This window comes from Rhagoletis pomonella, unplaced genomic scaffold (assembly GCF_013731165.1).
Source record: "Rhagoletis pomonella isolate Grant_MI unplaced genomic scaffold, Rhpom_1.0 Rhpom_scaffold_00011, whole genome shotgun sequence".
Classification (NCBI taxonomy): domain Eukaryota; kingdom Metazoa; phylum Arthropoda; class Insecta; order Diptera; family Tephritidae; genus Rhagoletis; species Rhagoletis pomonella.
Genome location: NW_023458565.1, coordinates 30,268,467 through 30,283,267, shown reverse-complemented (window position 1 = coordinate 30,283,267; position 14,801 = coordinate 30,268,467). Strand labels below are relative to the sequence as shown.

General features: G+C 33.0%; 1 protein-coding gene across 1 annotated transcript; it reads left to right on the top strand.

Annotated features, from left to right (window-relative positions):
- Positions 1 to 3,368: 3,368 nt before the first annotated feature.
- On the top strand, positions 3,369 to 13,837 carry LOC118746970 (carboxypeptidase B-like). Its single transcript, XM_036480965.1, has 7 exons — positions 3,369 to 3,433; positions 10,869 to 11,075; positions 11,137 to 11,248; positions 11,325 to 11,636; positions 13,028 to 13,138; positions 13,204 to 13,358; positions 13,502 to 13,837. Exons 1-7 carry the CDS (start codon positions 3,369 to 3,371, stop codon positions 13,791 to 13,793), a joined length of 1,254 nt encoding a protein of 417 aa, XP_036336858.1. The 3' UTR covers positions 13,794 to 13,837.
- Positions 13,838 to 14,801: the final 964 nt, after the last annotated feature.

Below are 14,801 nucleotides of genomic sequence, written 5' to 3'. Positions count from 1 at the left end.
TTTTGGGTTTTATTACTTATAAAGTCGATAATTCGTAAGGGTTTGCATTTAGTCCAACAGAAAGTCTTCGCATTGCTTGAAGTTTCCATAAATATTACATATAAATTGTCTCGCCTTGCTTTTACAAATACGAATGGAAGGTAATACTTATTGATGCTTGATGCTTTCCTTTAAAGTTTGATTAAAAATAATAAAAACTTGCATGGATTGTGAGGTCTAATTTCAACATTGTTTCTCTTTCCCTTTTATTGCATTTAATCGTTTCACTATGAAATTGATTAATTTGACTAATACATTTTTCCCATTCATTTTTTTCGCAACACATTCAAGCTCATTATTTTAACCATACATAAATTGCTAACCTTGCACTGCGGTCGGTGTCAAACGCCTGCTGATAGTGCGGAACACGAAAGACTTAAGACACGAACTCGCCACTGCAAACTCACATTTTACATGCGTTTGCAGGCAAACAACGAAAGCTGCTGAAATAATATTTTAAAAGTACATTTGTATATACATACATACATACATACATACATATGTATGCACATTTTTAATTTTAGATTACGCGCGATTATACATACAAATAATGGATACCTTAATGTGCAACAAAAAATTATATCTGGAGTATAAATTGGCTTTGATAAACTTTATTATTAACAAGTAAGAAAGTCTAAGTTCGGGCGGAGCCGAACATTAAATACCCGGCGCAAATATTAAATATATGATTTTCACCTTTCTGAAAGCTACCGCTACATGGTAAGCCGGGATGTATCAATTTCAATATTGACGTTTAAAGCATTTCTAAAATTTACCGTTATATGAAAAGCCATAATTTTAGTCCGATTTCAATAATTTTCATCGTTTTGCTTTTATGTAGCAAGCACAATAAAAATACCGAGTTTGGTACAAATTGGTAGAACGGTTACCGAGATACATATATGTGATCATAAGTGGGCGGTGCCACGCCCATTTTTCAAAATTTTATTGTAGACGTATTTCCTGGTAAGGAATTGTTGCAAGCATCAATTTTGAATAAATTGGCTTTAATATTTACTGATTTATCGAAGATTTCGTATTTCTCCAAATTACCGTTATATGAGATGTGGGCGTGGTTATTGTCCGATTTTAAAACTTTTCGGCCATTTGGTATCCTGTACCAAGGCCAATAACTGTGCCAAGTTTGGAAGAAATCGGTGCAGCGGTTGCCAAGATATACACATGTAACTATAAGTGGGCGTGGCTACGCCCATTTTCCAAAAATTTATAACATTCTTATTTTTCGTCTAAAAATTATTGTAAATATCAATTTTGAGTTAATAATCTTCAGTAGTTACTAAAATATCGCAGTTTTCGTATTTCTGAAAATTACCGTTATATGGGAGGTAGGCGTGGTTATTGTCCGATTTTTCCCATTTTCAATACCATCCGTCCTACGCCCGAAAGAAGTACACGTACCAAGTTTCGTTAAGATATCTTAATTTTTACTCGAGTTATCGTGTGCACAGACGGACGGACGGACGGACGGATGGACAGACAGTCACCGCTTAATCGATTTCTCTTTTCATCCTGATCATTTATGTATACATTTGTCTATATCTATCTCGATTCGTTTTGCCTGTTACAAACAACCGTTATGTGAACAAAGTTATAATACCCTTGTGCACAAGTGCGCTCGGGTATAAAAATTTAATTTCAGTAGCTAAAATTTTATGTTAAAAAAAATTTTCTAAACAATGTTTTTGATATTAATATTTCCATTGATTTGCTTTTTATGCAATTTTTATTGCTGCTTAAATGGTTAACGATTTCCTAAGGTGAATAATATATCTTGATGGCATAATTTGCTATTAATATGCATGCACTTCTGCGCATACATGCATATGTGCATGTTAATTGGTTGACTCGTTGTTTTTATAATTTATTTATAGCATCAACTAATGCGGCGCTGCTCTTAGGTGCACTTAAGCGCTCAGCACTTCATTGACTGTTTAAATTATTCAGATAATATTTTTATGTTTTTAGTGAGTGACGTTGCTAGTAGTAAATATTCTTTTATATGGAAATATTATGTAATATCAATTTTGAGTCGTAAGCATTTTTTAAGTGTTTTAATCGCAGTATTCATTTAGCATGAAACTTTTTTTTTTTTAAATGAGTGAGGAGAAAGATCAAAGGAAAAAAAAATAAATTTTCTCTTGAGTCAAGTGTTTGAATTGTCCAGGTGGCCTTAGGATCAAAGGAAAATTGATAACTTTATTCTACGACAATATTTTGCGCGGACTTTTATAGCATCGAAACAAATAACTGTTATTTTCGGTCCTCGTGTAAAACGTTGTAAATATTAAAAATAAACACTATTTGTCTAGTTTTGACCGCCACTATATCTCTAAGCAAGCGTGCATAAATTACTTAATCATGTTAAAATTTATTAAATGACCCATGAAAATGCAATCAAAGCGCTACGTATTTATGTAAATTTTATGCTGATCCGCTATTAATTCGTGGCGCCACCAATGATAAAGTGAAGCGTAACACGCACATTTTTAAAAACTTAAGCTTGTTTTTTTTTTTTATAGTTAACTTGATATATTTGCATTGATTTAGCTTTTGACATAATCAACGGAAATTGTATTAAATTATTTAAATTTAGATTAGATTTGGAATTTTGGAATGTGCACATATACATATGCATATATGTATACAGTCGGTGCCAAATGTGAGTGTACATCTTGTTGTAATAAAAAATTCACGATTATTTTCATGCTAATTTATTTTTCATTAATTATTTGTGGAAATATAGTTTACTCCATAACCTAAATTATATAAATAAAAGTTTCGCACTTTATATAAAGTTCACAAAATTTCAAACAATTTTCATCACCATTTTTATCCAGAATTCCTAGAAAATTTTGGAGTATGCAATCTTGCAGCCCGTTCAATTTTAGTAAAGCAAAGTGCCAGTTTCAAGTCGCTAGAAATTACCGTTGACTTTTTATAATTTTTTTTTTGTGGATACTCAAAAATTTTCTAGAAATTGTGGATAAAAACTTTGAAATTTTGATGAAAATCGTTTGGATTTTTGTGTACTTTATATAAAGTGTGAAACTTTGATTTATATGGTTTATGTTATAGATGAAACTATATTTCCACAAATAATTAATGAAAAAAAAATTTGCATAAAAATAATTGTGAATTTTATATTACAACAAGGTGGACACTTACATTTGGCACCGACTGCATATCTAATAGCACCACCGAAAAAATTGGTTTATTTATAGATTGAGCAATAAAATATTTGTGATACGCATAAAGAGATTAACAGAGACTGGCCTTAAAGACACTAGTAAGCCATTGTGCAAGAAGTTATGAAAGCGGAAGCTAATAGGATACAGAGTTTATCTGTAGCTAATTTAATTTATGCCAATGTTCTGTAAGTGGAATTAAAAAAAATAATATATGTACATTAGGGTGGGTCAATTTGTATGGGAGAATTTTTCGACTTCAGCGTATAGCACAGAAGGATTCTACGTGTAATTCTAAGCAAATTTGTCGAAGAAACCGTGGGTCTAAAATCAATTCGGAGTTTTTCAAATTGTCAGTCTTGGTGTCAGTACAAGACTGCTCGAAATGAAGCTACTACCACTATTCGCCAGGCAAAGAGTCGGTACTGTAGAGCTAGACTTGATGCATCTCTTCCGTCTAGTGAATTGTGGAAGAACCTTAGAAAATTAAATGTTCATGGAAATGCTTAGCCTGAATGTGAGTTTGACCCTGATGTTCTAAATGAATTTTTCACCAGTTCAAGCAGAAACATGAATTCCCCTCCGACTGATGAATTTATGTTGGATTCGTGCAACTGAAGGCAATGATGGCCATAAAGTCAAATGCGCTGGGGGAGGATGGGATCTCGCTGAAGTTTGTGAAAACTGTGCTGCCCTTTATCATAGGGACTATAACCCATATAATAAACTACTGCTTTACTAGTGCATGCTATCCGTCGGAGTGAAAAAAGGCTGTGATACTCCCTGTGGCCAAAAAGATCAATACAACCAGCCCTTGTGATTATCGTCCTGTAAGCATTTTGCCTGTTCTGTCTAACGTGTGCGAATCAATAATGGCAACGCAGATTTCTGCATTCATTCACGAACGAGACTTACTTTCACCACTACAGTCAGGGTTCAGACCGCAGCATAGTTGCTCCACTGCAATGACCAAAATACTTGATGATGTTAGGACACAGTTCGACAACGGAGATTTAACTCTTCTTCGTCTTCTCGATTTTTCAAAGGCGTTTGACTCCGTTAATCATGAGCTTCTATGTAGAAAACTCAAGTATTGTTTCGGCTTCACGAACAGCTCGGTCAGACTAATGTCTAGCTACCTGAGGGTAGATCACAAAAAGTTAAAGGAAGAGATACTTTCTCTCAGGCAAGAGATATTGTTTCTGGTATTCCACAAGGATCTGTACTTGGGCCGTTGTTGTTCAGTCTTTTTGTTAATGATGTGTTCTCTGTGTGTCGATACGTAAATATACATGCATATGCTGACGATATTCAACTGTACTTGTCTAGTAGTATTGGTCTGGTTGATGATTTGTGTTGTAAAATTAATAGTGACTTGTCTGCGATATCTGCTTGGGCTCGTGATAATTGTTTGTGTTTAAATGCTGCAAAATCCTTTGTTTTGCCAATTAATAATAGTGTAATCTATCTTGATGATATCCCTGAATTGTATATTGAAACTAGTGCCCTAACGGTTACTGAAAAAATCAAAAATTTAGGTTTTGTTATTAACTCCAAGCTGAGTCCTCGTGATCATGTTAATAAAGTTGTAAGTAGCGTTTATGCTGTGTTACGCCGATTAAGGATTTCTGCATCTTATACACCACAAGAGACCAGGCAAAAATTAGCCAAACAACTTATTCTGCCTGCTTATATCACATACTCCGAAGTTGTACACAGCAAACTTGATTCGATCTCGTCCCACAAAATCAATGTTGCTTTTAATAATGTAACTTGCTATGATTATGGGTTAAAAAAATTTGAACACATCTCCCTATGGAGGAATAAAATTCTGGGATTTAGTATTGATAATTATCTCGCAGCGAGGAATTGCATATTTTTGTACAGATTGATGGAGTCCCGATCTCCAAAATAACGCTGTGAGACTCTGGAACGCTATTCCTGAACCTACCAAGGCTATGCTGAATAGAGGAAACTGCAAAGTAATACTATACGACTACTTTAACAGCATTTAAATTTTGGATGTGGTTGCAATTGTTCTATTGTTCTATTTTTCTCTTTTCTTTTTATTCTCCTGTTCTCTACTTTTCCTCTTTCTACTACTTATTCATTTCTTTTTTTTCTTTAGCTTAAGATGTCTCCTAGCATTAATTCTAATTTAAGATTAAATGTAATAATTATGTAAATTCGTTTTTCTAAATTTATTGTATTTTTCTTGTTTACTGTTAGTATTAATTTCATCTAAAACATAAATGTTGTACATGTACCACGCTCGATGCACTATAAAAAGACATTGTCTTAGATGTGCAATACATTGTTTTCTAATAATAATAATAATAATAATAATATAACTGGAAATATAGTCAAAAAATTTACCCGTCCTAATGTACTTACATATATATGTTTGCATGTACGTATTGTAGTGCTTAAATTACTCCCAACCTTTTTTTCCACGAAACTTTTATTTCCTCAAGATTTTGCTTAGTTAAAATATATTATTTTTTTCGAGTCCAGTTAATAAAAATTGTTTGAATTAACTTAAATTTTCCTCGTTTGTTAATGCAAAAACAGATTTCTGAAGCCACGACTTTATCTGATCACCGCATAGGTAGTCTGGTCTAACAGGAAACACGGTGTCACTGGTGTATTTCTAAATACACGGATGGTAGCGCTCTTTGGTGCAGGGCGTTCTTCTTTAGCCATAATTTAGGCTTCCAGAATACTGTACTTTTTTGCAGGCAAAAATAGCTGCCTTTAAGGAAGCAGTCTACTCTGATATCGAAAGTGCCAATCAGTCGCATGGGTTCGCTTAGGTTGCGCTCAAAGCTATAGTTTGCCCTGATTTTTTGCACGGAATTGCGTTGCGGATTAGCTGAGCAGAATAAGTGTTCATATTTTTATTTCATCGGGTAAAAAAGGGAATGGGAGTACTCTCTTTTTAATAAATGTATAGTTTTTGTAGGACGTGATAGGACTTTACTTCTCAAATGCCAACTTTGGGCGCTATTATCGGTGTTTATGCTAGTTTCCAAATACATGTAAACCATTCTTGTTTTGCCAAAGATTGAGTTATCATGGTACGAGTAATTTTAAAATGGCTTAATTGCTCGTGGTTACCTCTATGAATAATCTGCATACAAATGCGAGCGACGAAGACCTTTGATTTAAATGCATTAAAAAATATCGTTTATTTGTGCATATATGTATGTAGCTTTAATATTATTTTTATTTTCAAATTTAAGCTACTAACGAATTTTATAGAGATGCTTAACTTAGACCAGACATTGGCTAATTGCATTATAACGAACCGCAAGTGTTGTCTGAATTAAAGACAAACAAATATTTGGATAAACAAAATATTTATATGTGTTATGCACATAAATACATAAATATGTATGCATGTAGCAGTATATTTGTAGAAACCTGTTATTTATAACGCCATATCTTTGCTGTTTTATTTTAATTTTAATTATTTTTTATACGTACATATTAGAGGGCTGCATGAATGCATTCAAAACTGCTTTTGAATTATTCATGTACAAAACGAATGAATGATTTTGGCTTCAAATTTTTTTGAATTTGAGTGAATAGCTGTTCTGATATTTGTGTTGACATCACAATATTCAAACAAAGTGAAAATAAATTGAATTAAAATAAATGACAATTTTGTGTATGAATATCCAAAAATATTTTTTCTATGCACATAAATACAGTGCCGAACAGAAGTATTGGCACAGTGAATTTTTCGCAATATATGCAAAGTTATTTATTCTAATTTATCTTCGATAATTTTTTATAAAAATATTGTTCATTCTACTCCAGAAAACATAATAATAAAATATCTAAACTTTGTGCAAAACTCAGGAAAATTCATTAAATTTGCACACTAATTTGCAACTTTTTATTTAGATTTTTTAGAAAAATCCTAAGTATGCATTCAAATTGAGTATAACAAGGTGCAAGTTTAAAGTTGCTAGAAAATCGCATTGATTTTTGGTAATTTTTTTTCACGCAAGTTCTTCCATAAAAAGTAATTCGACAATTATTTTTTGTATGGAGAAAATGAGCAACACCTTCCACTAAAACTGCATACTTAGGATTTTTCTAAAAAATCTGAATAAAAAGTTGCAAATTAGTGTGCAAATTTAATGAATTTTCCTGAGTTTTGCACAAAGTTTAGAGTTTTTATTATTAAGTTTTCTGGTGTAGAATGAACTATATTTTTATAAAAAATTATCGAAAATAAATTAGAATAAAAACCTTTGCATATATGGCGATAAATTCACTGTGCCAATACTTTTGTTCGTCACTGTATGTACAAACATACAATGTATGTATGTATGTATTGCTGCGCTTCTATTACATACGAAAAAACTTGTTAGTAGAAAAAAAACTTTTACCGAACTGAGTTTGAATGATTTGAATGTTTTCCATTCATTCATTCACATTCTTCCATTTGAAGGTAGAAAATATAAAACAAAATGTATATTCATAACTTACAAAACTCCAAACGCTGAGTGTATTGTATGTGAAGTAAAATATTCAAATCTACTGTACTCTGTTTGGCTAGGAATTTGAATGAATTCATGCAGCCCTCTAGTACATATACATCTGAGTAAAAAACACGAAATTAAACTCAAAGTCAGTCAAACCTAATGCTAATTAAGAATTCAAAAATAAGCATGCAGGCATGTGTACCTACAATAAAAATATACGTATATAATTGCTAATATGAAACAAATGTACATACATATGTATTTGAGGCTTTTTTTATACCAGCCATGTCCGCATTGCACTTGACACTACCGGCAGAGTTGCAGCAATTTCTGCATCTGTTGCTGCTGGCATACATATATTTGTTGTTAATTTTTTGTTTACACTCGTGTATTTAATTATACGCGTGCGTGCAAATTTATACAATTCTACTAATAATGCTAATATTTCGTAATTTGTTTTATTTATTACCATTGCAGCAATTCTTTGTTTTTTTTTTTTTGTTTTTTTTTGGATCACAGTATTGTCTGACGTTGACATTGCCATTTGGTTTATCGTTGACTTATTCCTGCCTTTGCTGCCTTTCCAACTATTGCTGGGGCCTCCGTACTAAATAGAGTGCTTTGCATTTCATTAAATGAACTTATACTCCTTTTTGTTAATATAAATTTGTGACATTTTCAGGCGTCTGACTAATTGATCATTAGTTTCCAGTTTCTGACATTTGGCTGCTTCGTATTGAAATGTATGTATGTATGTAAATTAGGCTGGGTCGATTTTGTATGGTATCGTAATAGAATATTATGTTGTATTAGGACTAACAAAATATTTGGTCGCAAATGATTAAAATAAAGCTTATTTCTACCCCGCGCAAGATGAAAATGATAAAAATGTTTGAAAAAAATTCCCCGCCTTCTCTTTGGCACTTCATAGTCGATCGAACATGCTTATGTTTGTTTGTTGAAAAAAGGCCAGAATAATTGTTCGTTTATGTGATTTGGGCTAACGGATTAATTCTCTAACATAACAACCAAGCCGTTTTCCCACACCTTGAATTCGTAATAAGGATTCGTATTGTCCGACTAGCGTGCTTAGTTACACTTGGAGATCGATGTGCTGGCTCTTGCGCTTAAAATAAAATTATAATATTTCATAGGCTTTTAATTGCCCTCATAAAAAAACAGTTTTTCACTGTTTAATAAAAGGATTCAAAGAAAATAAAAATTTCGACCCGCACTAATGTACATATATAGCCGATTTCAATACATCGTTAATTTTGTAAGCGCCCAAAATGAATTTTACAAAAAACAAAAAACAAGCTGATCGTACCATTCTACAGATTTGAATTTTAAGGTACAGTTTCGAAGCCCACTCTAGACAGTATACAAACATTGCAATCTTCTGCCCGGCGAGGGGGGGGAGGGAGCTTCAGAAGTCGCATGTTGCATGAAATCGATCAGCGCAGCCCATTGATGAAGTGAAGGTTATTGCGACGCCTTGCCCTTATCCACACTTCTGTCCCCAGATGGAGTGAGAGGCTTCAGAAATAGAGAAGTAATGCGAGAAATAAATTTTAATCAACACGAAAAACTGCATAAGTAATATTGATATGGACTGGAAACTGATGCATGCAAAGGGAGTGCAAGAAACGAATTTCTTTTTCGACAAACGCTTCAGCCAAAAAATTACTGCAGATAGATAGCTTGAGTCAAAAGGCTAGGCCGAAGCGAAACCTTCAAAAATTCGGAATCAGTGGGCTGGGCTGGAAAAGACGCGATGATGCCTTAATGGAAACACAGAGTCAGGCTCTCTTAAACGCAAGAGGGATAGCATAATAATTTTGCCCTGACAGACGGCAGTATTGCGGATTAACGAGCCGCAGGGTCGTGGGTTCGGTACCACGGCCAGCAGAATTTTCATTTATTTCGTTCTTAGTATTTTTTTTATAAGTTCTATATATTTTTTAGCGTTGCTTTCAGTTAGTTATTGTTGACTTTTTAATAAAATTCAACTCTAAAAATTTAAATTAACTAATAGTTAAATAAAAAATGTGAAATAAAATAAAGCAAAGAAAAATAAAATAAAGTATAATTAAATATATAAATCAAATAAAATAAATACTGAAAACAAAAAATTTGTTCGGAATCGCTTGCTAGTAGCACGCAACTCTCACCACTCGGCTACCGCGGGCCAAACTCGGCCGCTTTGTTTGTTTACTTGTACAAAAGACAACAGTTGGGCCTTTTTACCAGTGTTGTCATCGAAAATTCTCCGGATCCCCAAAATTTCGTGTTTTCTCGGCTGCTTATACGCATTTTAAACACTTTAAGATTTTTTCGGGACAGTGAAATTGCTTCAGACTTTGCGTAACTTATTTAAGTTGTTTAAAACTCTTTCGACGTTCTTCGAAGATTTTTATGAGCTCTTGATTTTGTTATTGGGACTATTCGAGTCTTAGTTTTTCGGAATATTTCTGTGATTTTTTCAAATTAATTCGAGCTTTTCGGAATTTAAAAAATTATTCTAGAACCCCTCGGAAGCTTTTCGGTCTGAAAGTACATTTTAATCTTAACTTTGCTTTTTTGTGCAAAATCAATTATTTAAAATGTATAAATGCAAACTTAGTATGGTCTCTGCTATAAGGAAAGGTAGCGTCGGTTAGTTCCTCCGTCAAAAAAATTTTACAATAACTGTTTTCTTCCATACAAAAAACAAAATCGAATATAAATACTTTTTCTGGAAGAAAATGCGGTACACCATCAGCAAAAATAAATTGCAAAAATCAATGCAAACTTTTAGCTACTTGAAACTTGCACTTTGGTAGCTAGAATTTAATGGGCTATAAAACTGCTTACTTGGAATTTTTCTTGAAATTCGAAATAAAGTTTGTTATTGTTATTGTAAAATATTGTTGAATTTTTCTAATTATTCTACAAAGTTTGAAACTTAGACTTATATGGGTTTTCTTCGATAATGGGCTGCAAAGCAGGTCAAAGTGTTTCTATTATTTTTCACACTTTCTGTATACCCGTATACGTTTCCTTTTATTTACTATAGACACAATATCCTGAGATTAAATTTAACTCCTAAAATCGCTTACCTAATCCCATTTTATCTCCATCTTTATAGCTACAATAAATACACTGTATTCCACGACAATGAGGATGCCTTCAACTATCTGGTTGACTTACAAACAGAATCCGCAGAGCTGGATTTCTGGCTGCTCACACGCAATATGTCCGTCGTGGCAGTTTCACCTTCAGATCAGCCAATATTTGAAGCAAGACTCAACACATTGAATGCGCAATATGTAGCCAAGCCATTGATGGAGGAGATGTGAGTTCATAAAAAAAATTGCTAGTGACTTTTTTGCAAATTGAAAAATTTTAATTAATAGGTCAGCGTTCAATGAAACATTTACTACAGACTGTTTGGGCTCCGAATGTGAACTGAATCGGCCACGAAGACAAGCACGCGGCTTTTTCTCGCACTTCCCACGCTACTCAGAGGTACATATTGACTAAGCCTGAAAACAATTCTTTACATTGACCACCAAAAATTTTTTATATTTTTTTTTTGTTTTAGATTTTAAATTTCATGAGCGCTTTGGCTGCCCGTCATCCGCAATATTGCCGCTACGAATCGCTGGGTCGCTCTTTTGAAGGCCGACACATTGCGGCGCTCTCCATTTCGCTGAACAGTCGCGTACGTGATCGTCGTGTTGCCTATATTCAGGCGGCAACCCATGGACGTGAGTGGATTACACCATTAACTGTACTCTATTTAGCCAATGAGTTGTTAAATAATTTGCGTGCCTTCCAACGTGTACTGCAGGATGTGGAGGTATTTCTGGTGCCGTTGGTAAATCCTGATGGCTATGAGTATTCGTTCACAAAGGTGAGTATCTCTATTTTACTATCGATGAACAACGGCTTTGAACTATGTCAGCATCGATAATAATATCGGCTATAATATCGATAAATATTTACATAATTAAAGAACAAAGATTTCGTTAATCTCATAAATATTAGTAACTTTACTAAATCGATAAATGTTAAAAAAATGCTCTCGATAAATCGAAAATTTATTTTTCACGTAAGTAAAAGTTAAGTAATTATACTAAATCTATAAATAAAACAAAAATAATATCGATAAATAGGTAATATACTATGCATATGTATGTATCGATAACTATGTTTACGATAATACAAAGGCGAAAATGATATCGATAAATGTATCGAGCTCAAACGGATAACGACATTGAACAACGTATGTCGATAGCTATATCGACTACGATATCGATAAAAAATTATATATATGGATAGTTAAAATCGACAAAGATTTCGTTAATAACATAAACATCAATAATTTTACTAAATCGATAAATCGAAATTTTATTTTTCAAATTACAATCAACAATTTTTAGTTTTCCGAAAAGCGAAAAAGATATCGATACATTTATTGAGCACAAAGGAATGACGGCTTTGAAGTTCGTATGCCGATGACTATGTATGCTGCTTACGATATCGAGAAATATAAAAATCAATTTTTTTAAACCGATTAATGCTCAATATCTGTAATATTATTAAATCGATATATGAACAAAAAACAATATCGATAACTATATCACATCCTATATGTATCGATTAATTTTGGGATTATATAATAATTTTCTGATTATAACATCTAAAAAATGAAGTATATAAAGGCTAAAAAGATATCGATAAATTTATCGAGCACAAACGGATAACAGCTTCGAGCTACGTCCGCCGATAACAATGCATACCGACCACGATATTGAGAAAAATTTGTGTACATAAATAACTAAATCGATGAAGATTTCATCAATCACATAAACATCAATAGTTTTTCTATAACCGATTAATGCTCAAACAATAATATCAATAAACAGCTCTAATTTTACTAATTCGATAAATATAAAAAAAATTATTTCGATAAATATTTTGATGATATTCTCTTTCATATAAACATCAATAATTATACGACAACGTTAAATCTAAAAAATATTGAATATCGATAAATCCATAATATCGCATATCGATAAATTTTTTGATAACATAATAGCTGTCTGATTTTAACATTAATGAACAAGAACACAGAAGCGAAAAATGTATCGATAAATTTATCGGATACAAATATGATAAAATTTTTTGTATTCGAATTGAAAAAGGAATAGAGGGTAGCATTTTATTTTTAAATGTGTGTCTTCGTTTCTTCTCTGATATTATATAGCATAAACATTCATATTTGCTTCCCTTTCTTTCTAGGATCGGTTTTGGCGCAAGAATCGCCATCGCTACCCGGGTCGCTCGTGTGCTGGCGTAGACATTAATCGCAACTTCCCTAACAACTGGAACTATAATGGCGCCAGCCAAAATGTAAGCAGATCTCTTTGATTCTTTTACTACTCTAATTGTCTCATATTTCCTCTTTCACATCACAGCTCTGTTCCGAGGTTTACTCCGGCACTGGTCCCACCTCCGAGTCCGAAACAGCTGCTATTGCACGCTATTTAGAATACAATCGTAATCGTATAAAACTCAGTTTGGATGTGCATTCATTTGGAAAGTTCTTGTTCTATCCTTACGGCTATTCGAAGTAAGCAAAGCGCCATCTCTTTAATTTTTCTCCAAAAAAAAAATAACAAAAAAAACCGAAAGCGCACTCCATTTTAATTACTTGCTACACAAATTTAATCTTGTTAATTGCAAATTCATTTGTAATATCTTACACTTTTTCAGAAATGTTGTCGCTCCCACGCGCAACTTGCTACATTCGGTTGCGCAACGCGCCGCCAATCAAATTGCGAAATATCGTGGCACCCAATACAGCGTCGGCACTTCAGCTGGCATTCTTTATGAGGCTTCTGGCGGTCTGGATGATTATGCTTATGGCAATTTGGGTATACCCATGTCCTTCACGGTCGAGTTGCCTGGTGAGAACTTCCAAGTGGCCACCTCTGATATCATTCACATTTGCAAGGAGACATTCGCTGGTTTCGTCGAATTTATTCGACACGTTAGCTTGTATTAGTGCAAATGCCTTCATCTAGATATGTATCTACATACATACTAAGTTTCTGTGTTGTTGTGTCGAATGTTAATTACTTAAGTAATGTAATTTTTGTATGTGTTAATTTTATATTTAAGTAGCAATTCTGTGTACAATTTAATTTAAATAAAACAAGATTTTATAAGAAGAAGAGGAAGTGCTTCAATTCGCAGATGGTGTAGTGCAATGCTATCTTACAATGGCCTACGAGGCCAAGAATGTGCGAGGGATATACATATCTATGTAGTAAGGAGGAAAATTTGAAAATAACCTCTGTGAAATGTGATTCAAAGAGCTCACTAGGAGATACTGCATTTACAAAATATTATAAAAATTTTTTCTTATGTTTGTAAAATTTTCAAAAGAAATATTCAAACAATTTTCACTTGACTTCGAGATTAAAGTAATTTGTATGCCAATTATTGGAGACTGAATTCATTTACTAGAAAAATATACAAATATGTATATTAGACTGCATCACTCCCCATACAAAAAAAATTGGTACTGCGTTTTCATTGGAATTATAAAATCTAATATAATTTAAGGCTTCCACCAAAATATTAAGATTTACGTGAGCTGGACAGATTTGAAAGTACCTCCAAAAATGGAGTTTTTTATGAGTAAAAATAGTTTCTTAAAGATTAAAAAAAATAGATAAAAAAAATCTGAAATGACAAAACGGTTTAAGCTAAGAAAATTTCCATATAAAAAAAAAATTTAAACAAATTTTCAACGGATGCCGCTTTTTAACTTTTCTCGAAGATTGGTATGAGAAAAACTTGAATAACTGAACACAGAAATGAAAAGAGTGGGAAAATACCTTTCTACTGATATCCAATAAGTCTAAATCGGTTTAGTTTTGGGCCAGTTATTCAAGTTTTCGTAAATCGGGTTAAGAAAAAAGTTAAAAAAACGTTACGATTCCATTGAAAAGGGTTTTAAATATTTTTTTGCAGACTTTTTTAGCTTAATCTTTTTTGTCATCTGAGG

Excerpts from the sequence above, each read along its gene's own strand:
- LOC118746970 (XM_036480965.1), top strand. The coding sequence starts at position 3,369 with ATGAAAGCGGAAGCTAATAGGATACAGAGTTTATCTGTAGCTAATTTA. Across the intron at positions 11,076-11,136 it reads AAGCCATTGATGGAGGAGAT|GTCAGCGTTCAATGAAACAT; the intron begins GTGAGTTCATAA and ends TTTAATTAATAG. Across the intron at positions 11,637-13,027 it reads ATGAGTATTCGTTCACAAAG|GATCGGTTTTGGCGCAAGAA; the intron begins GTGAGTATCTCT and ends CTTTCTTTCTAG.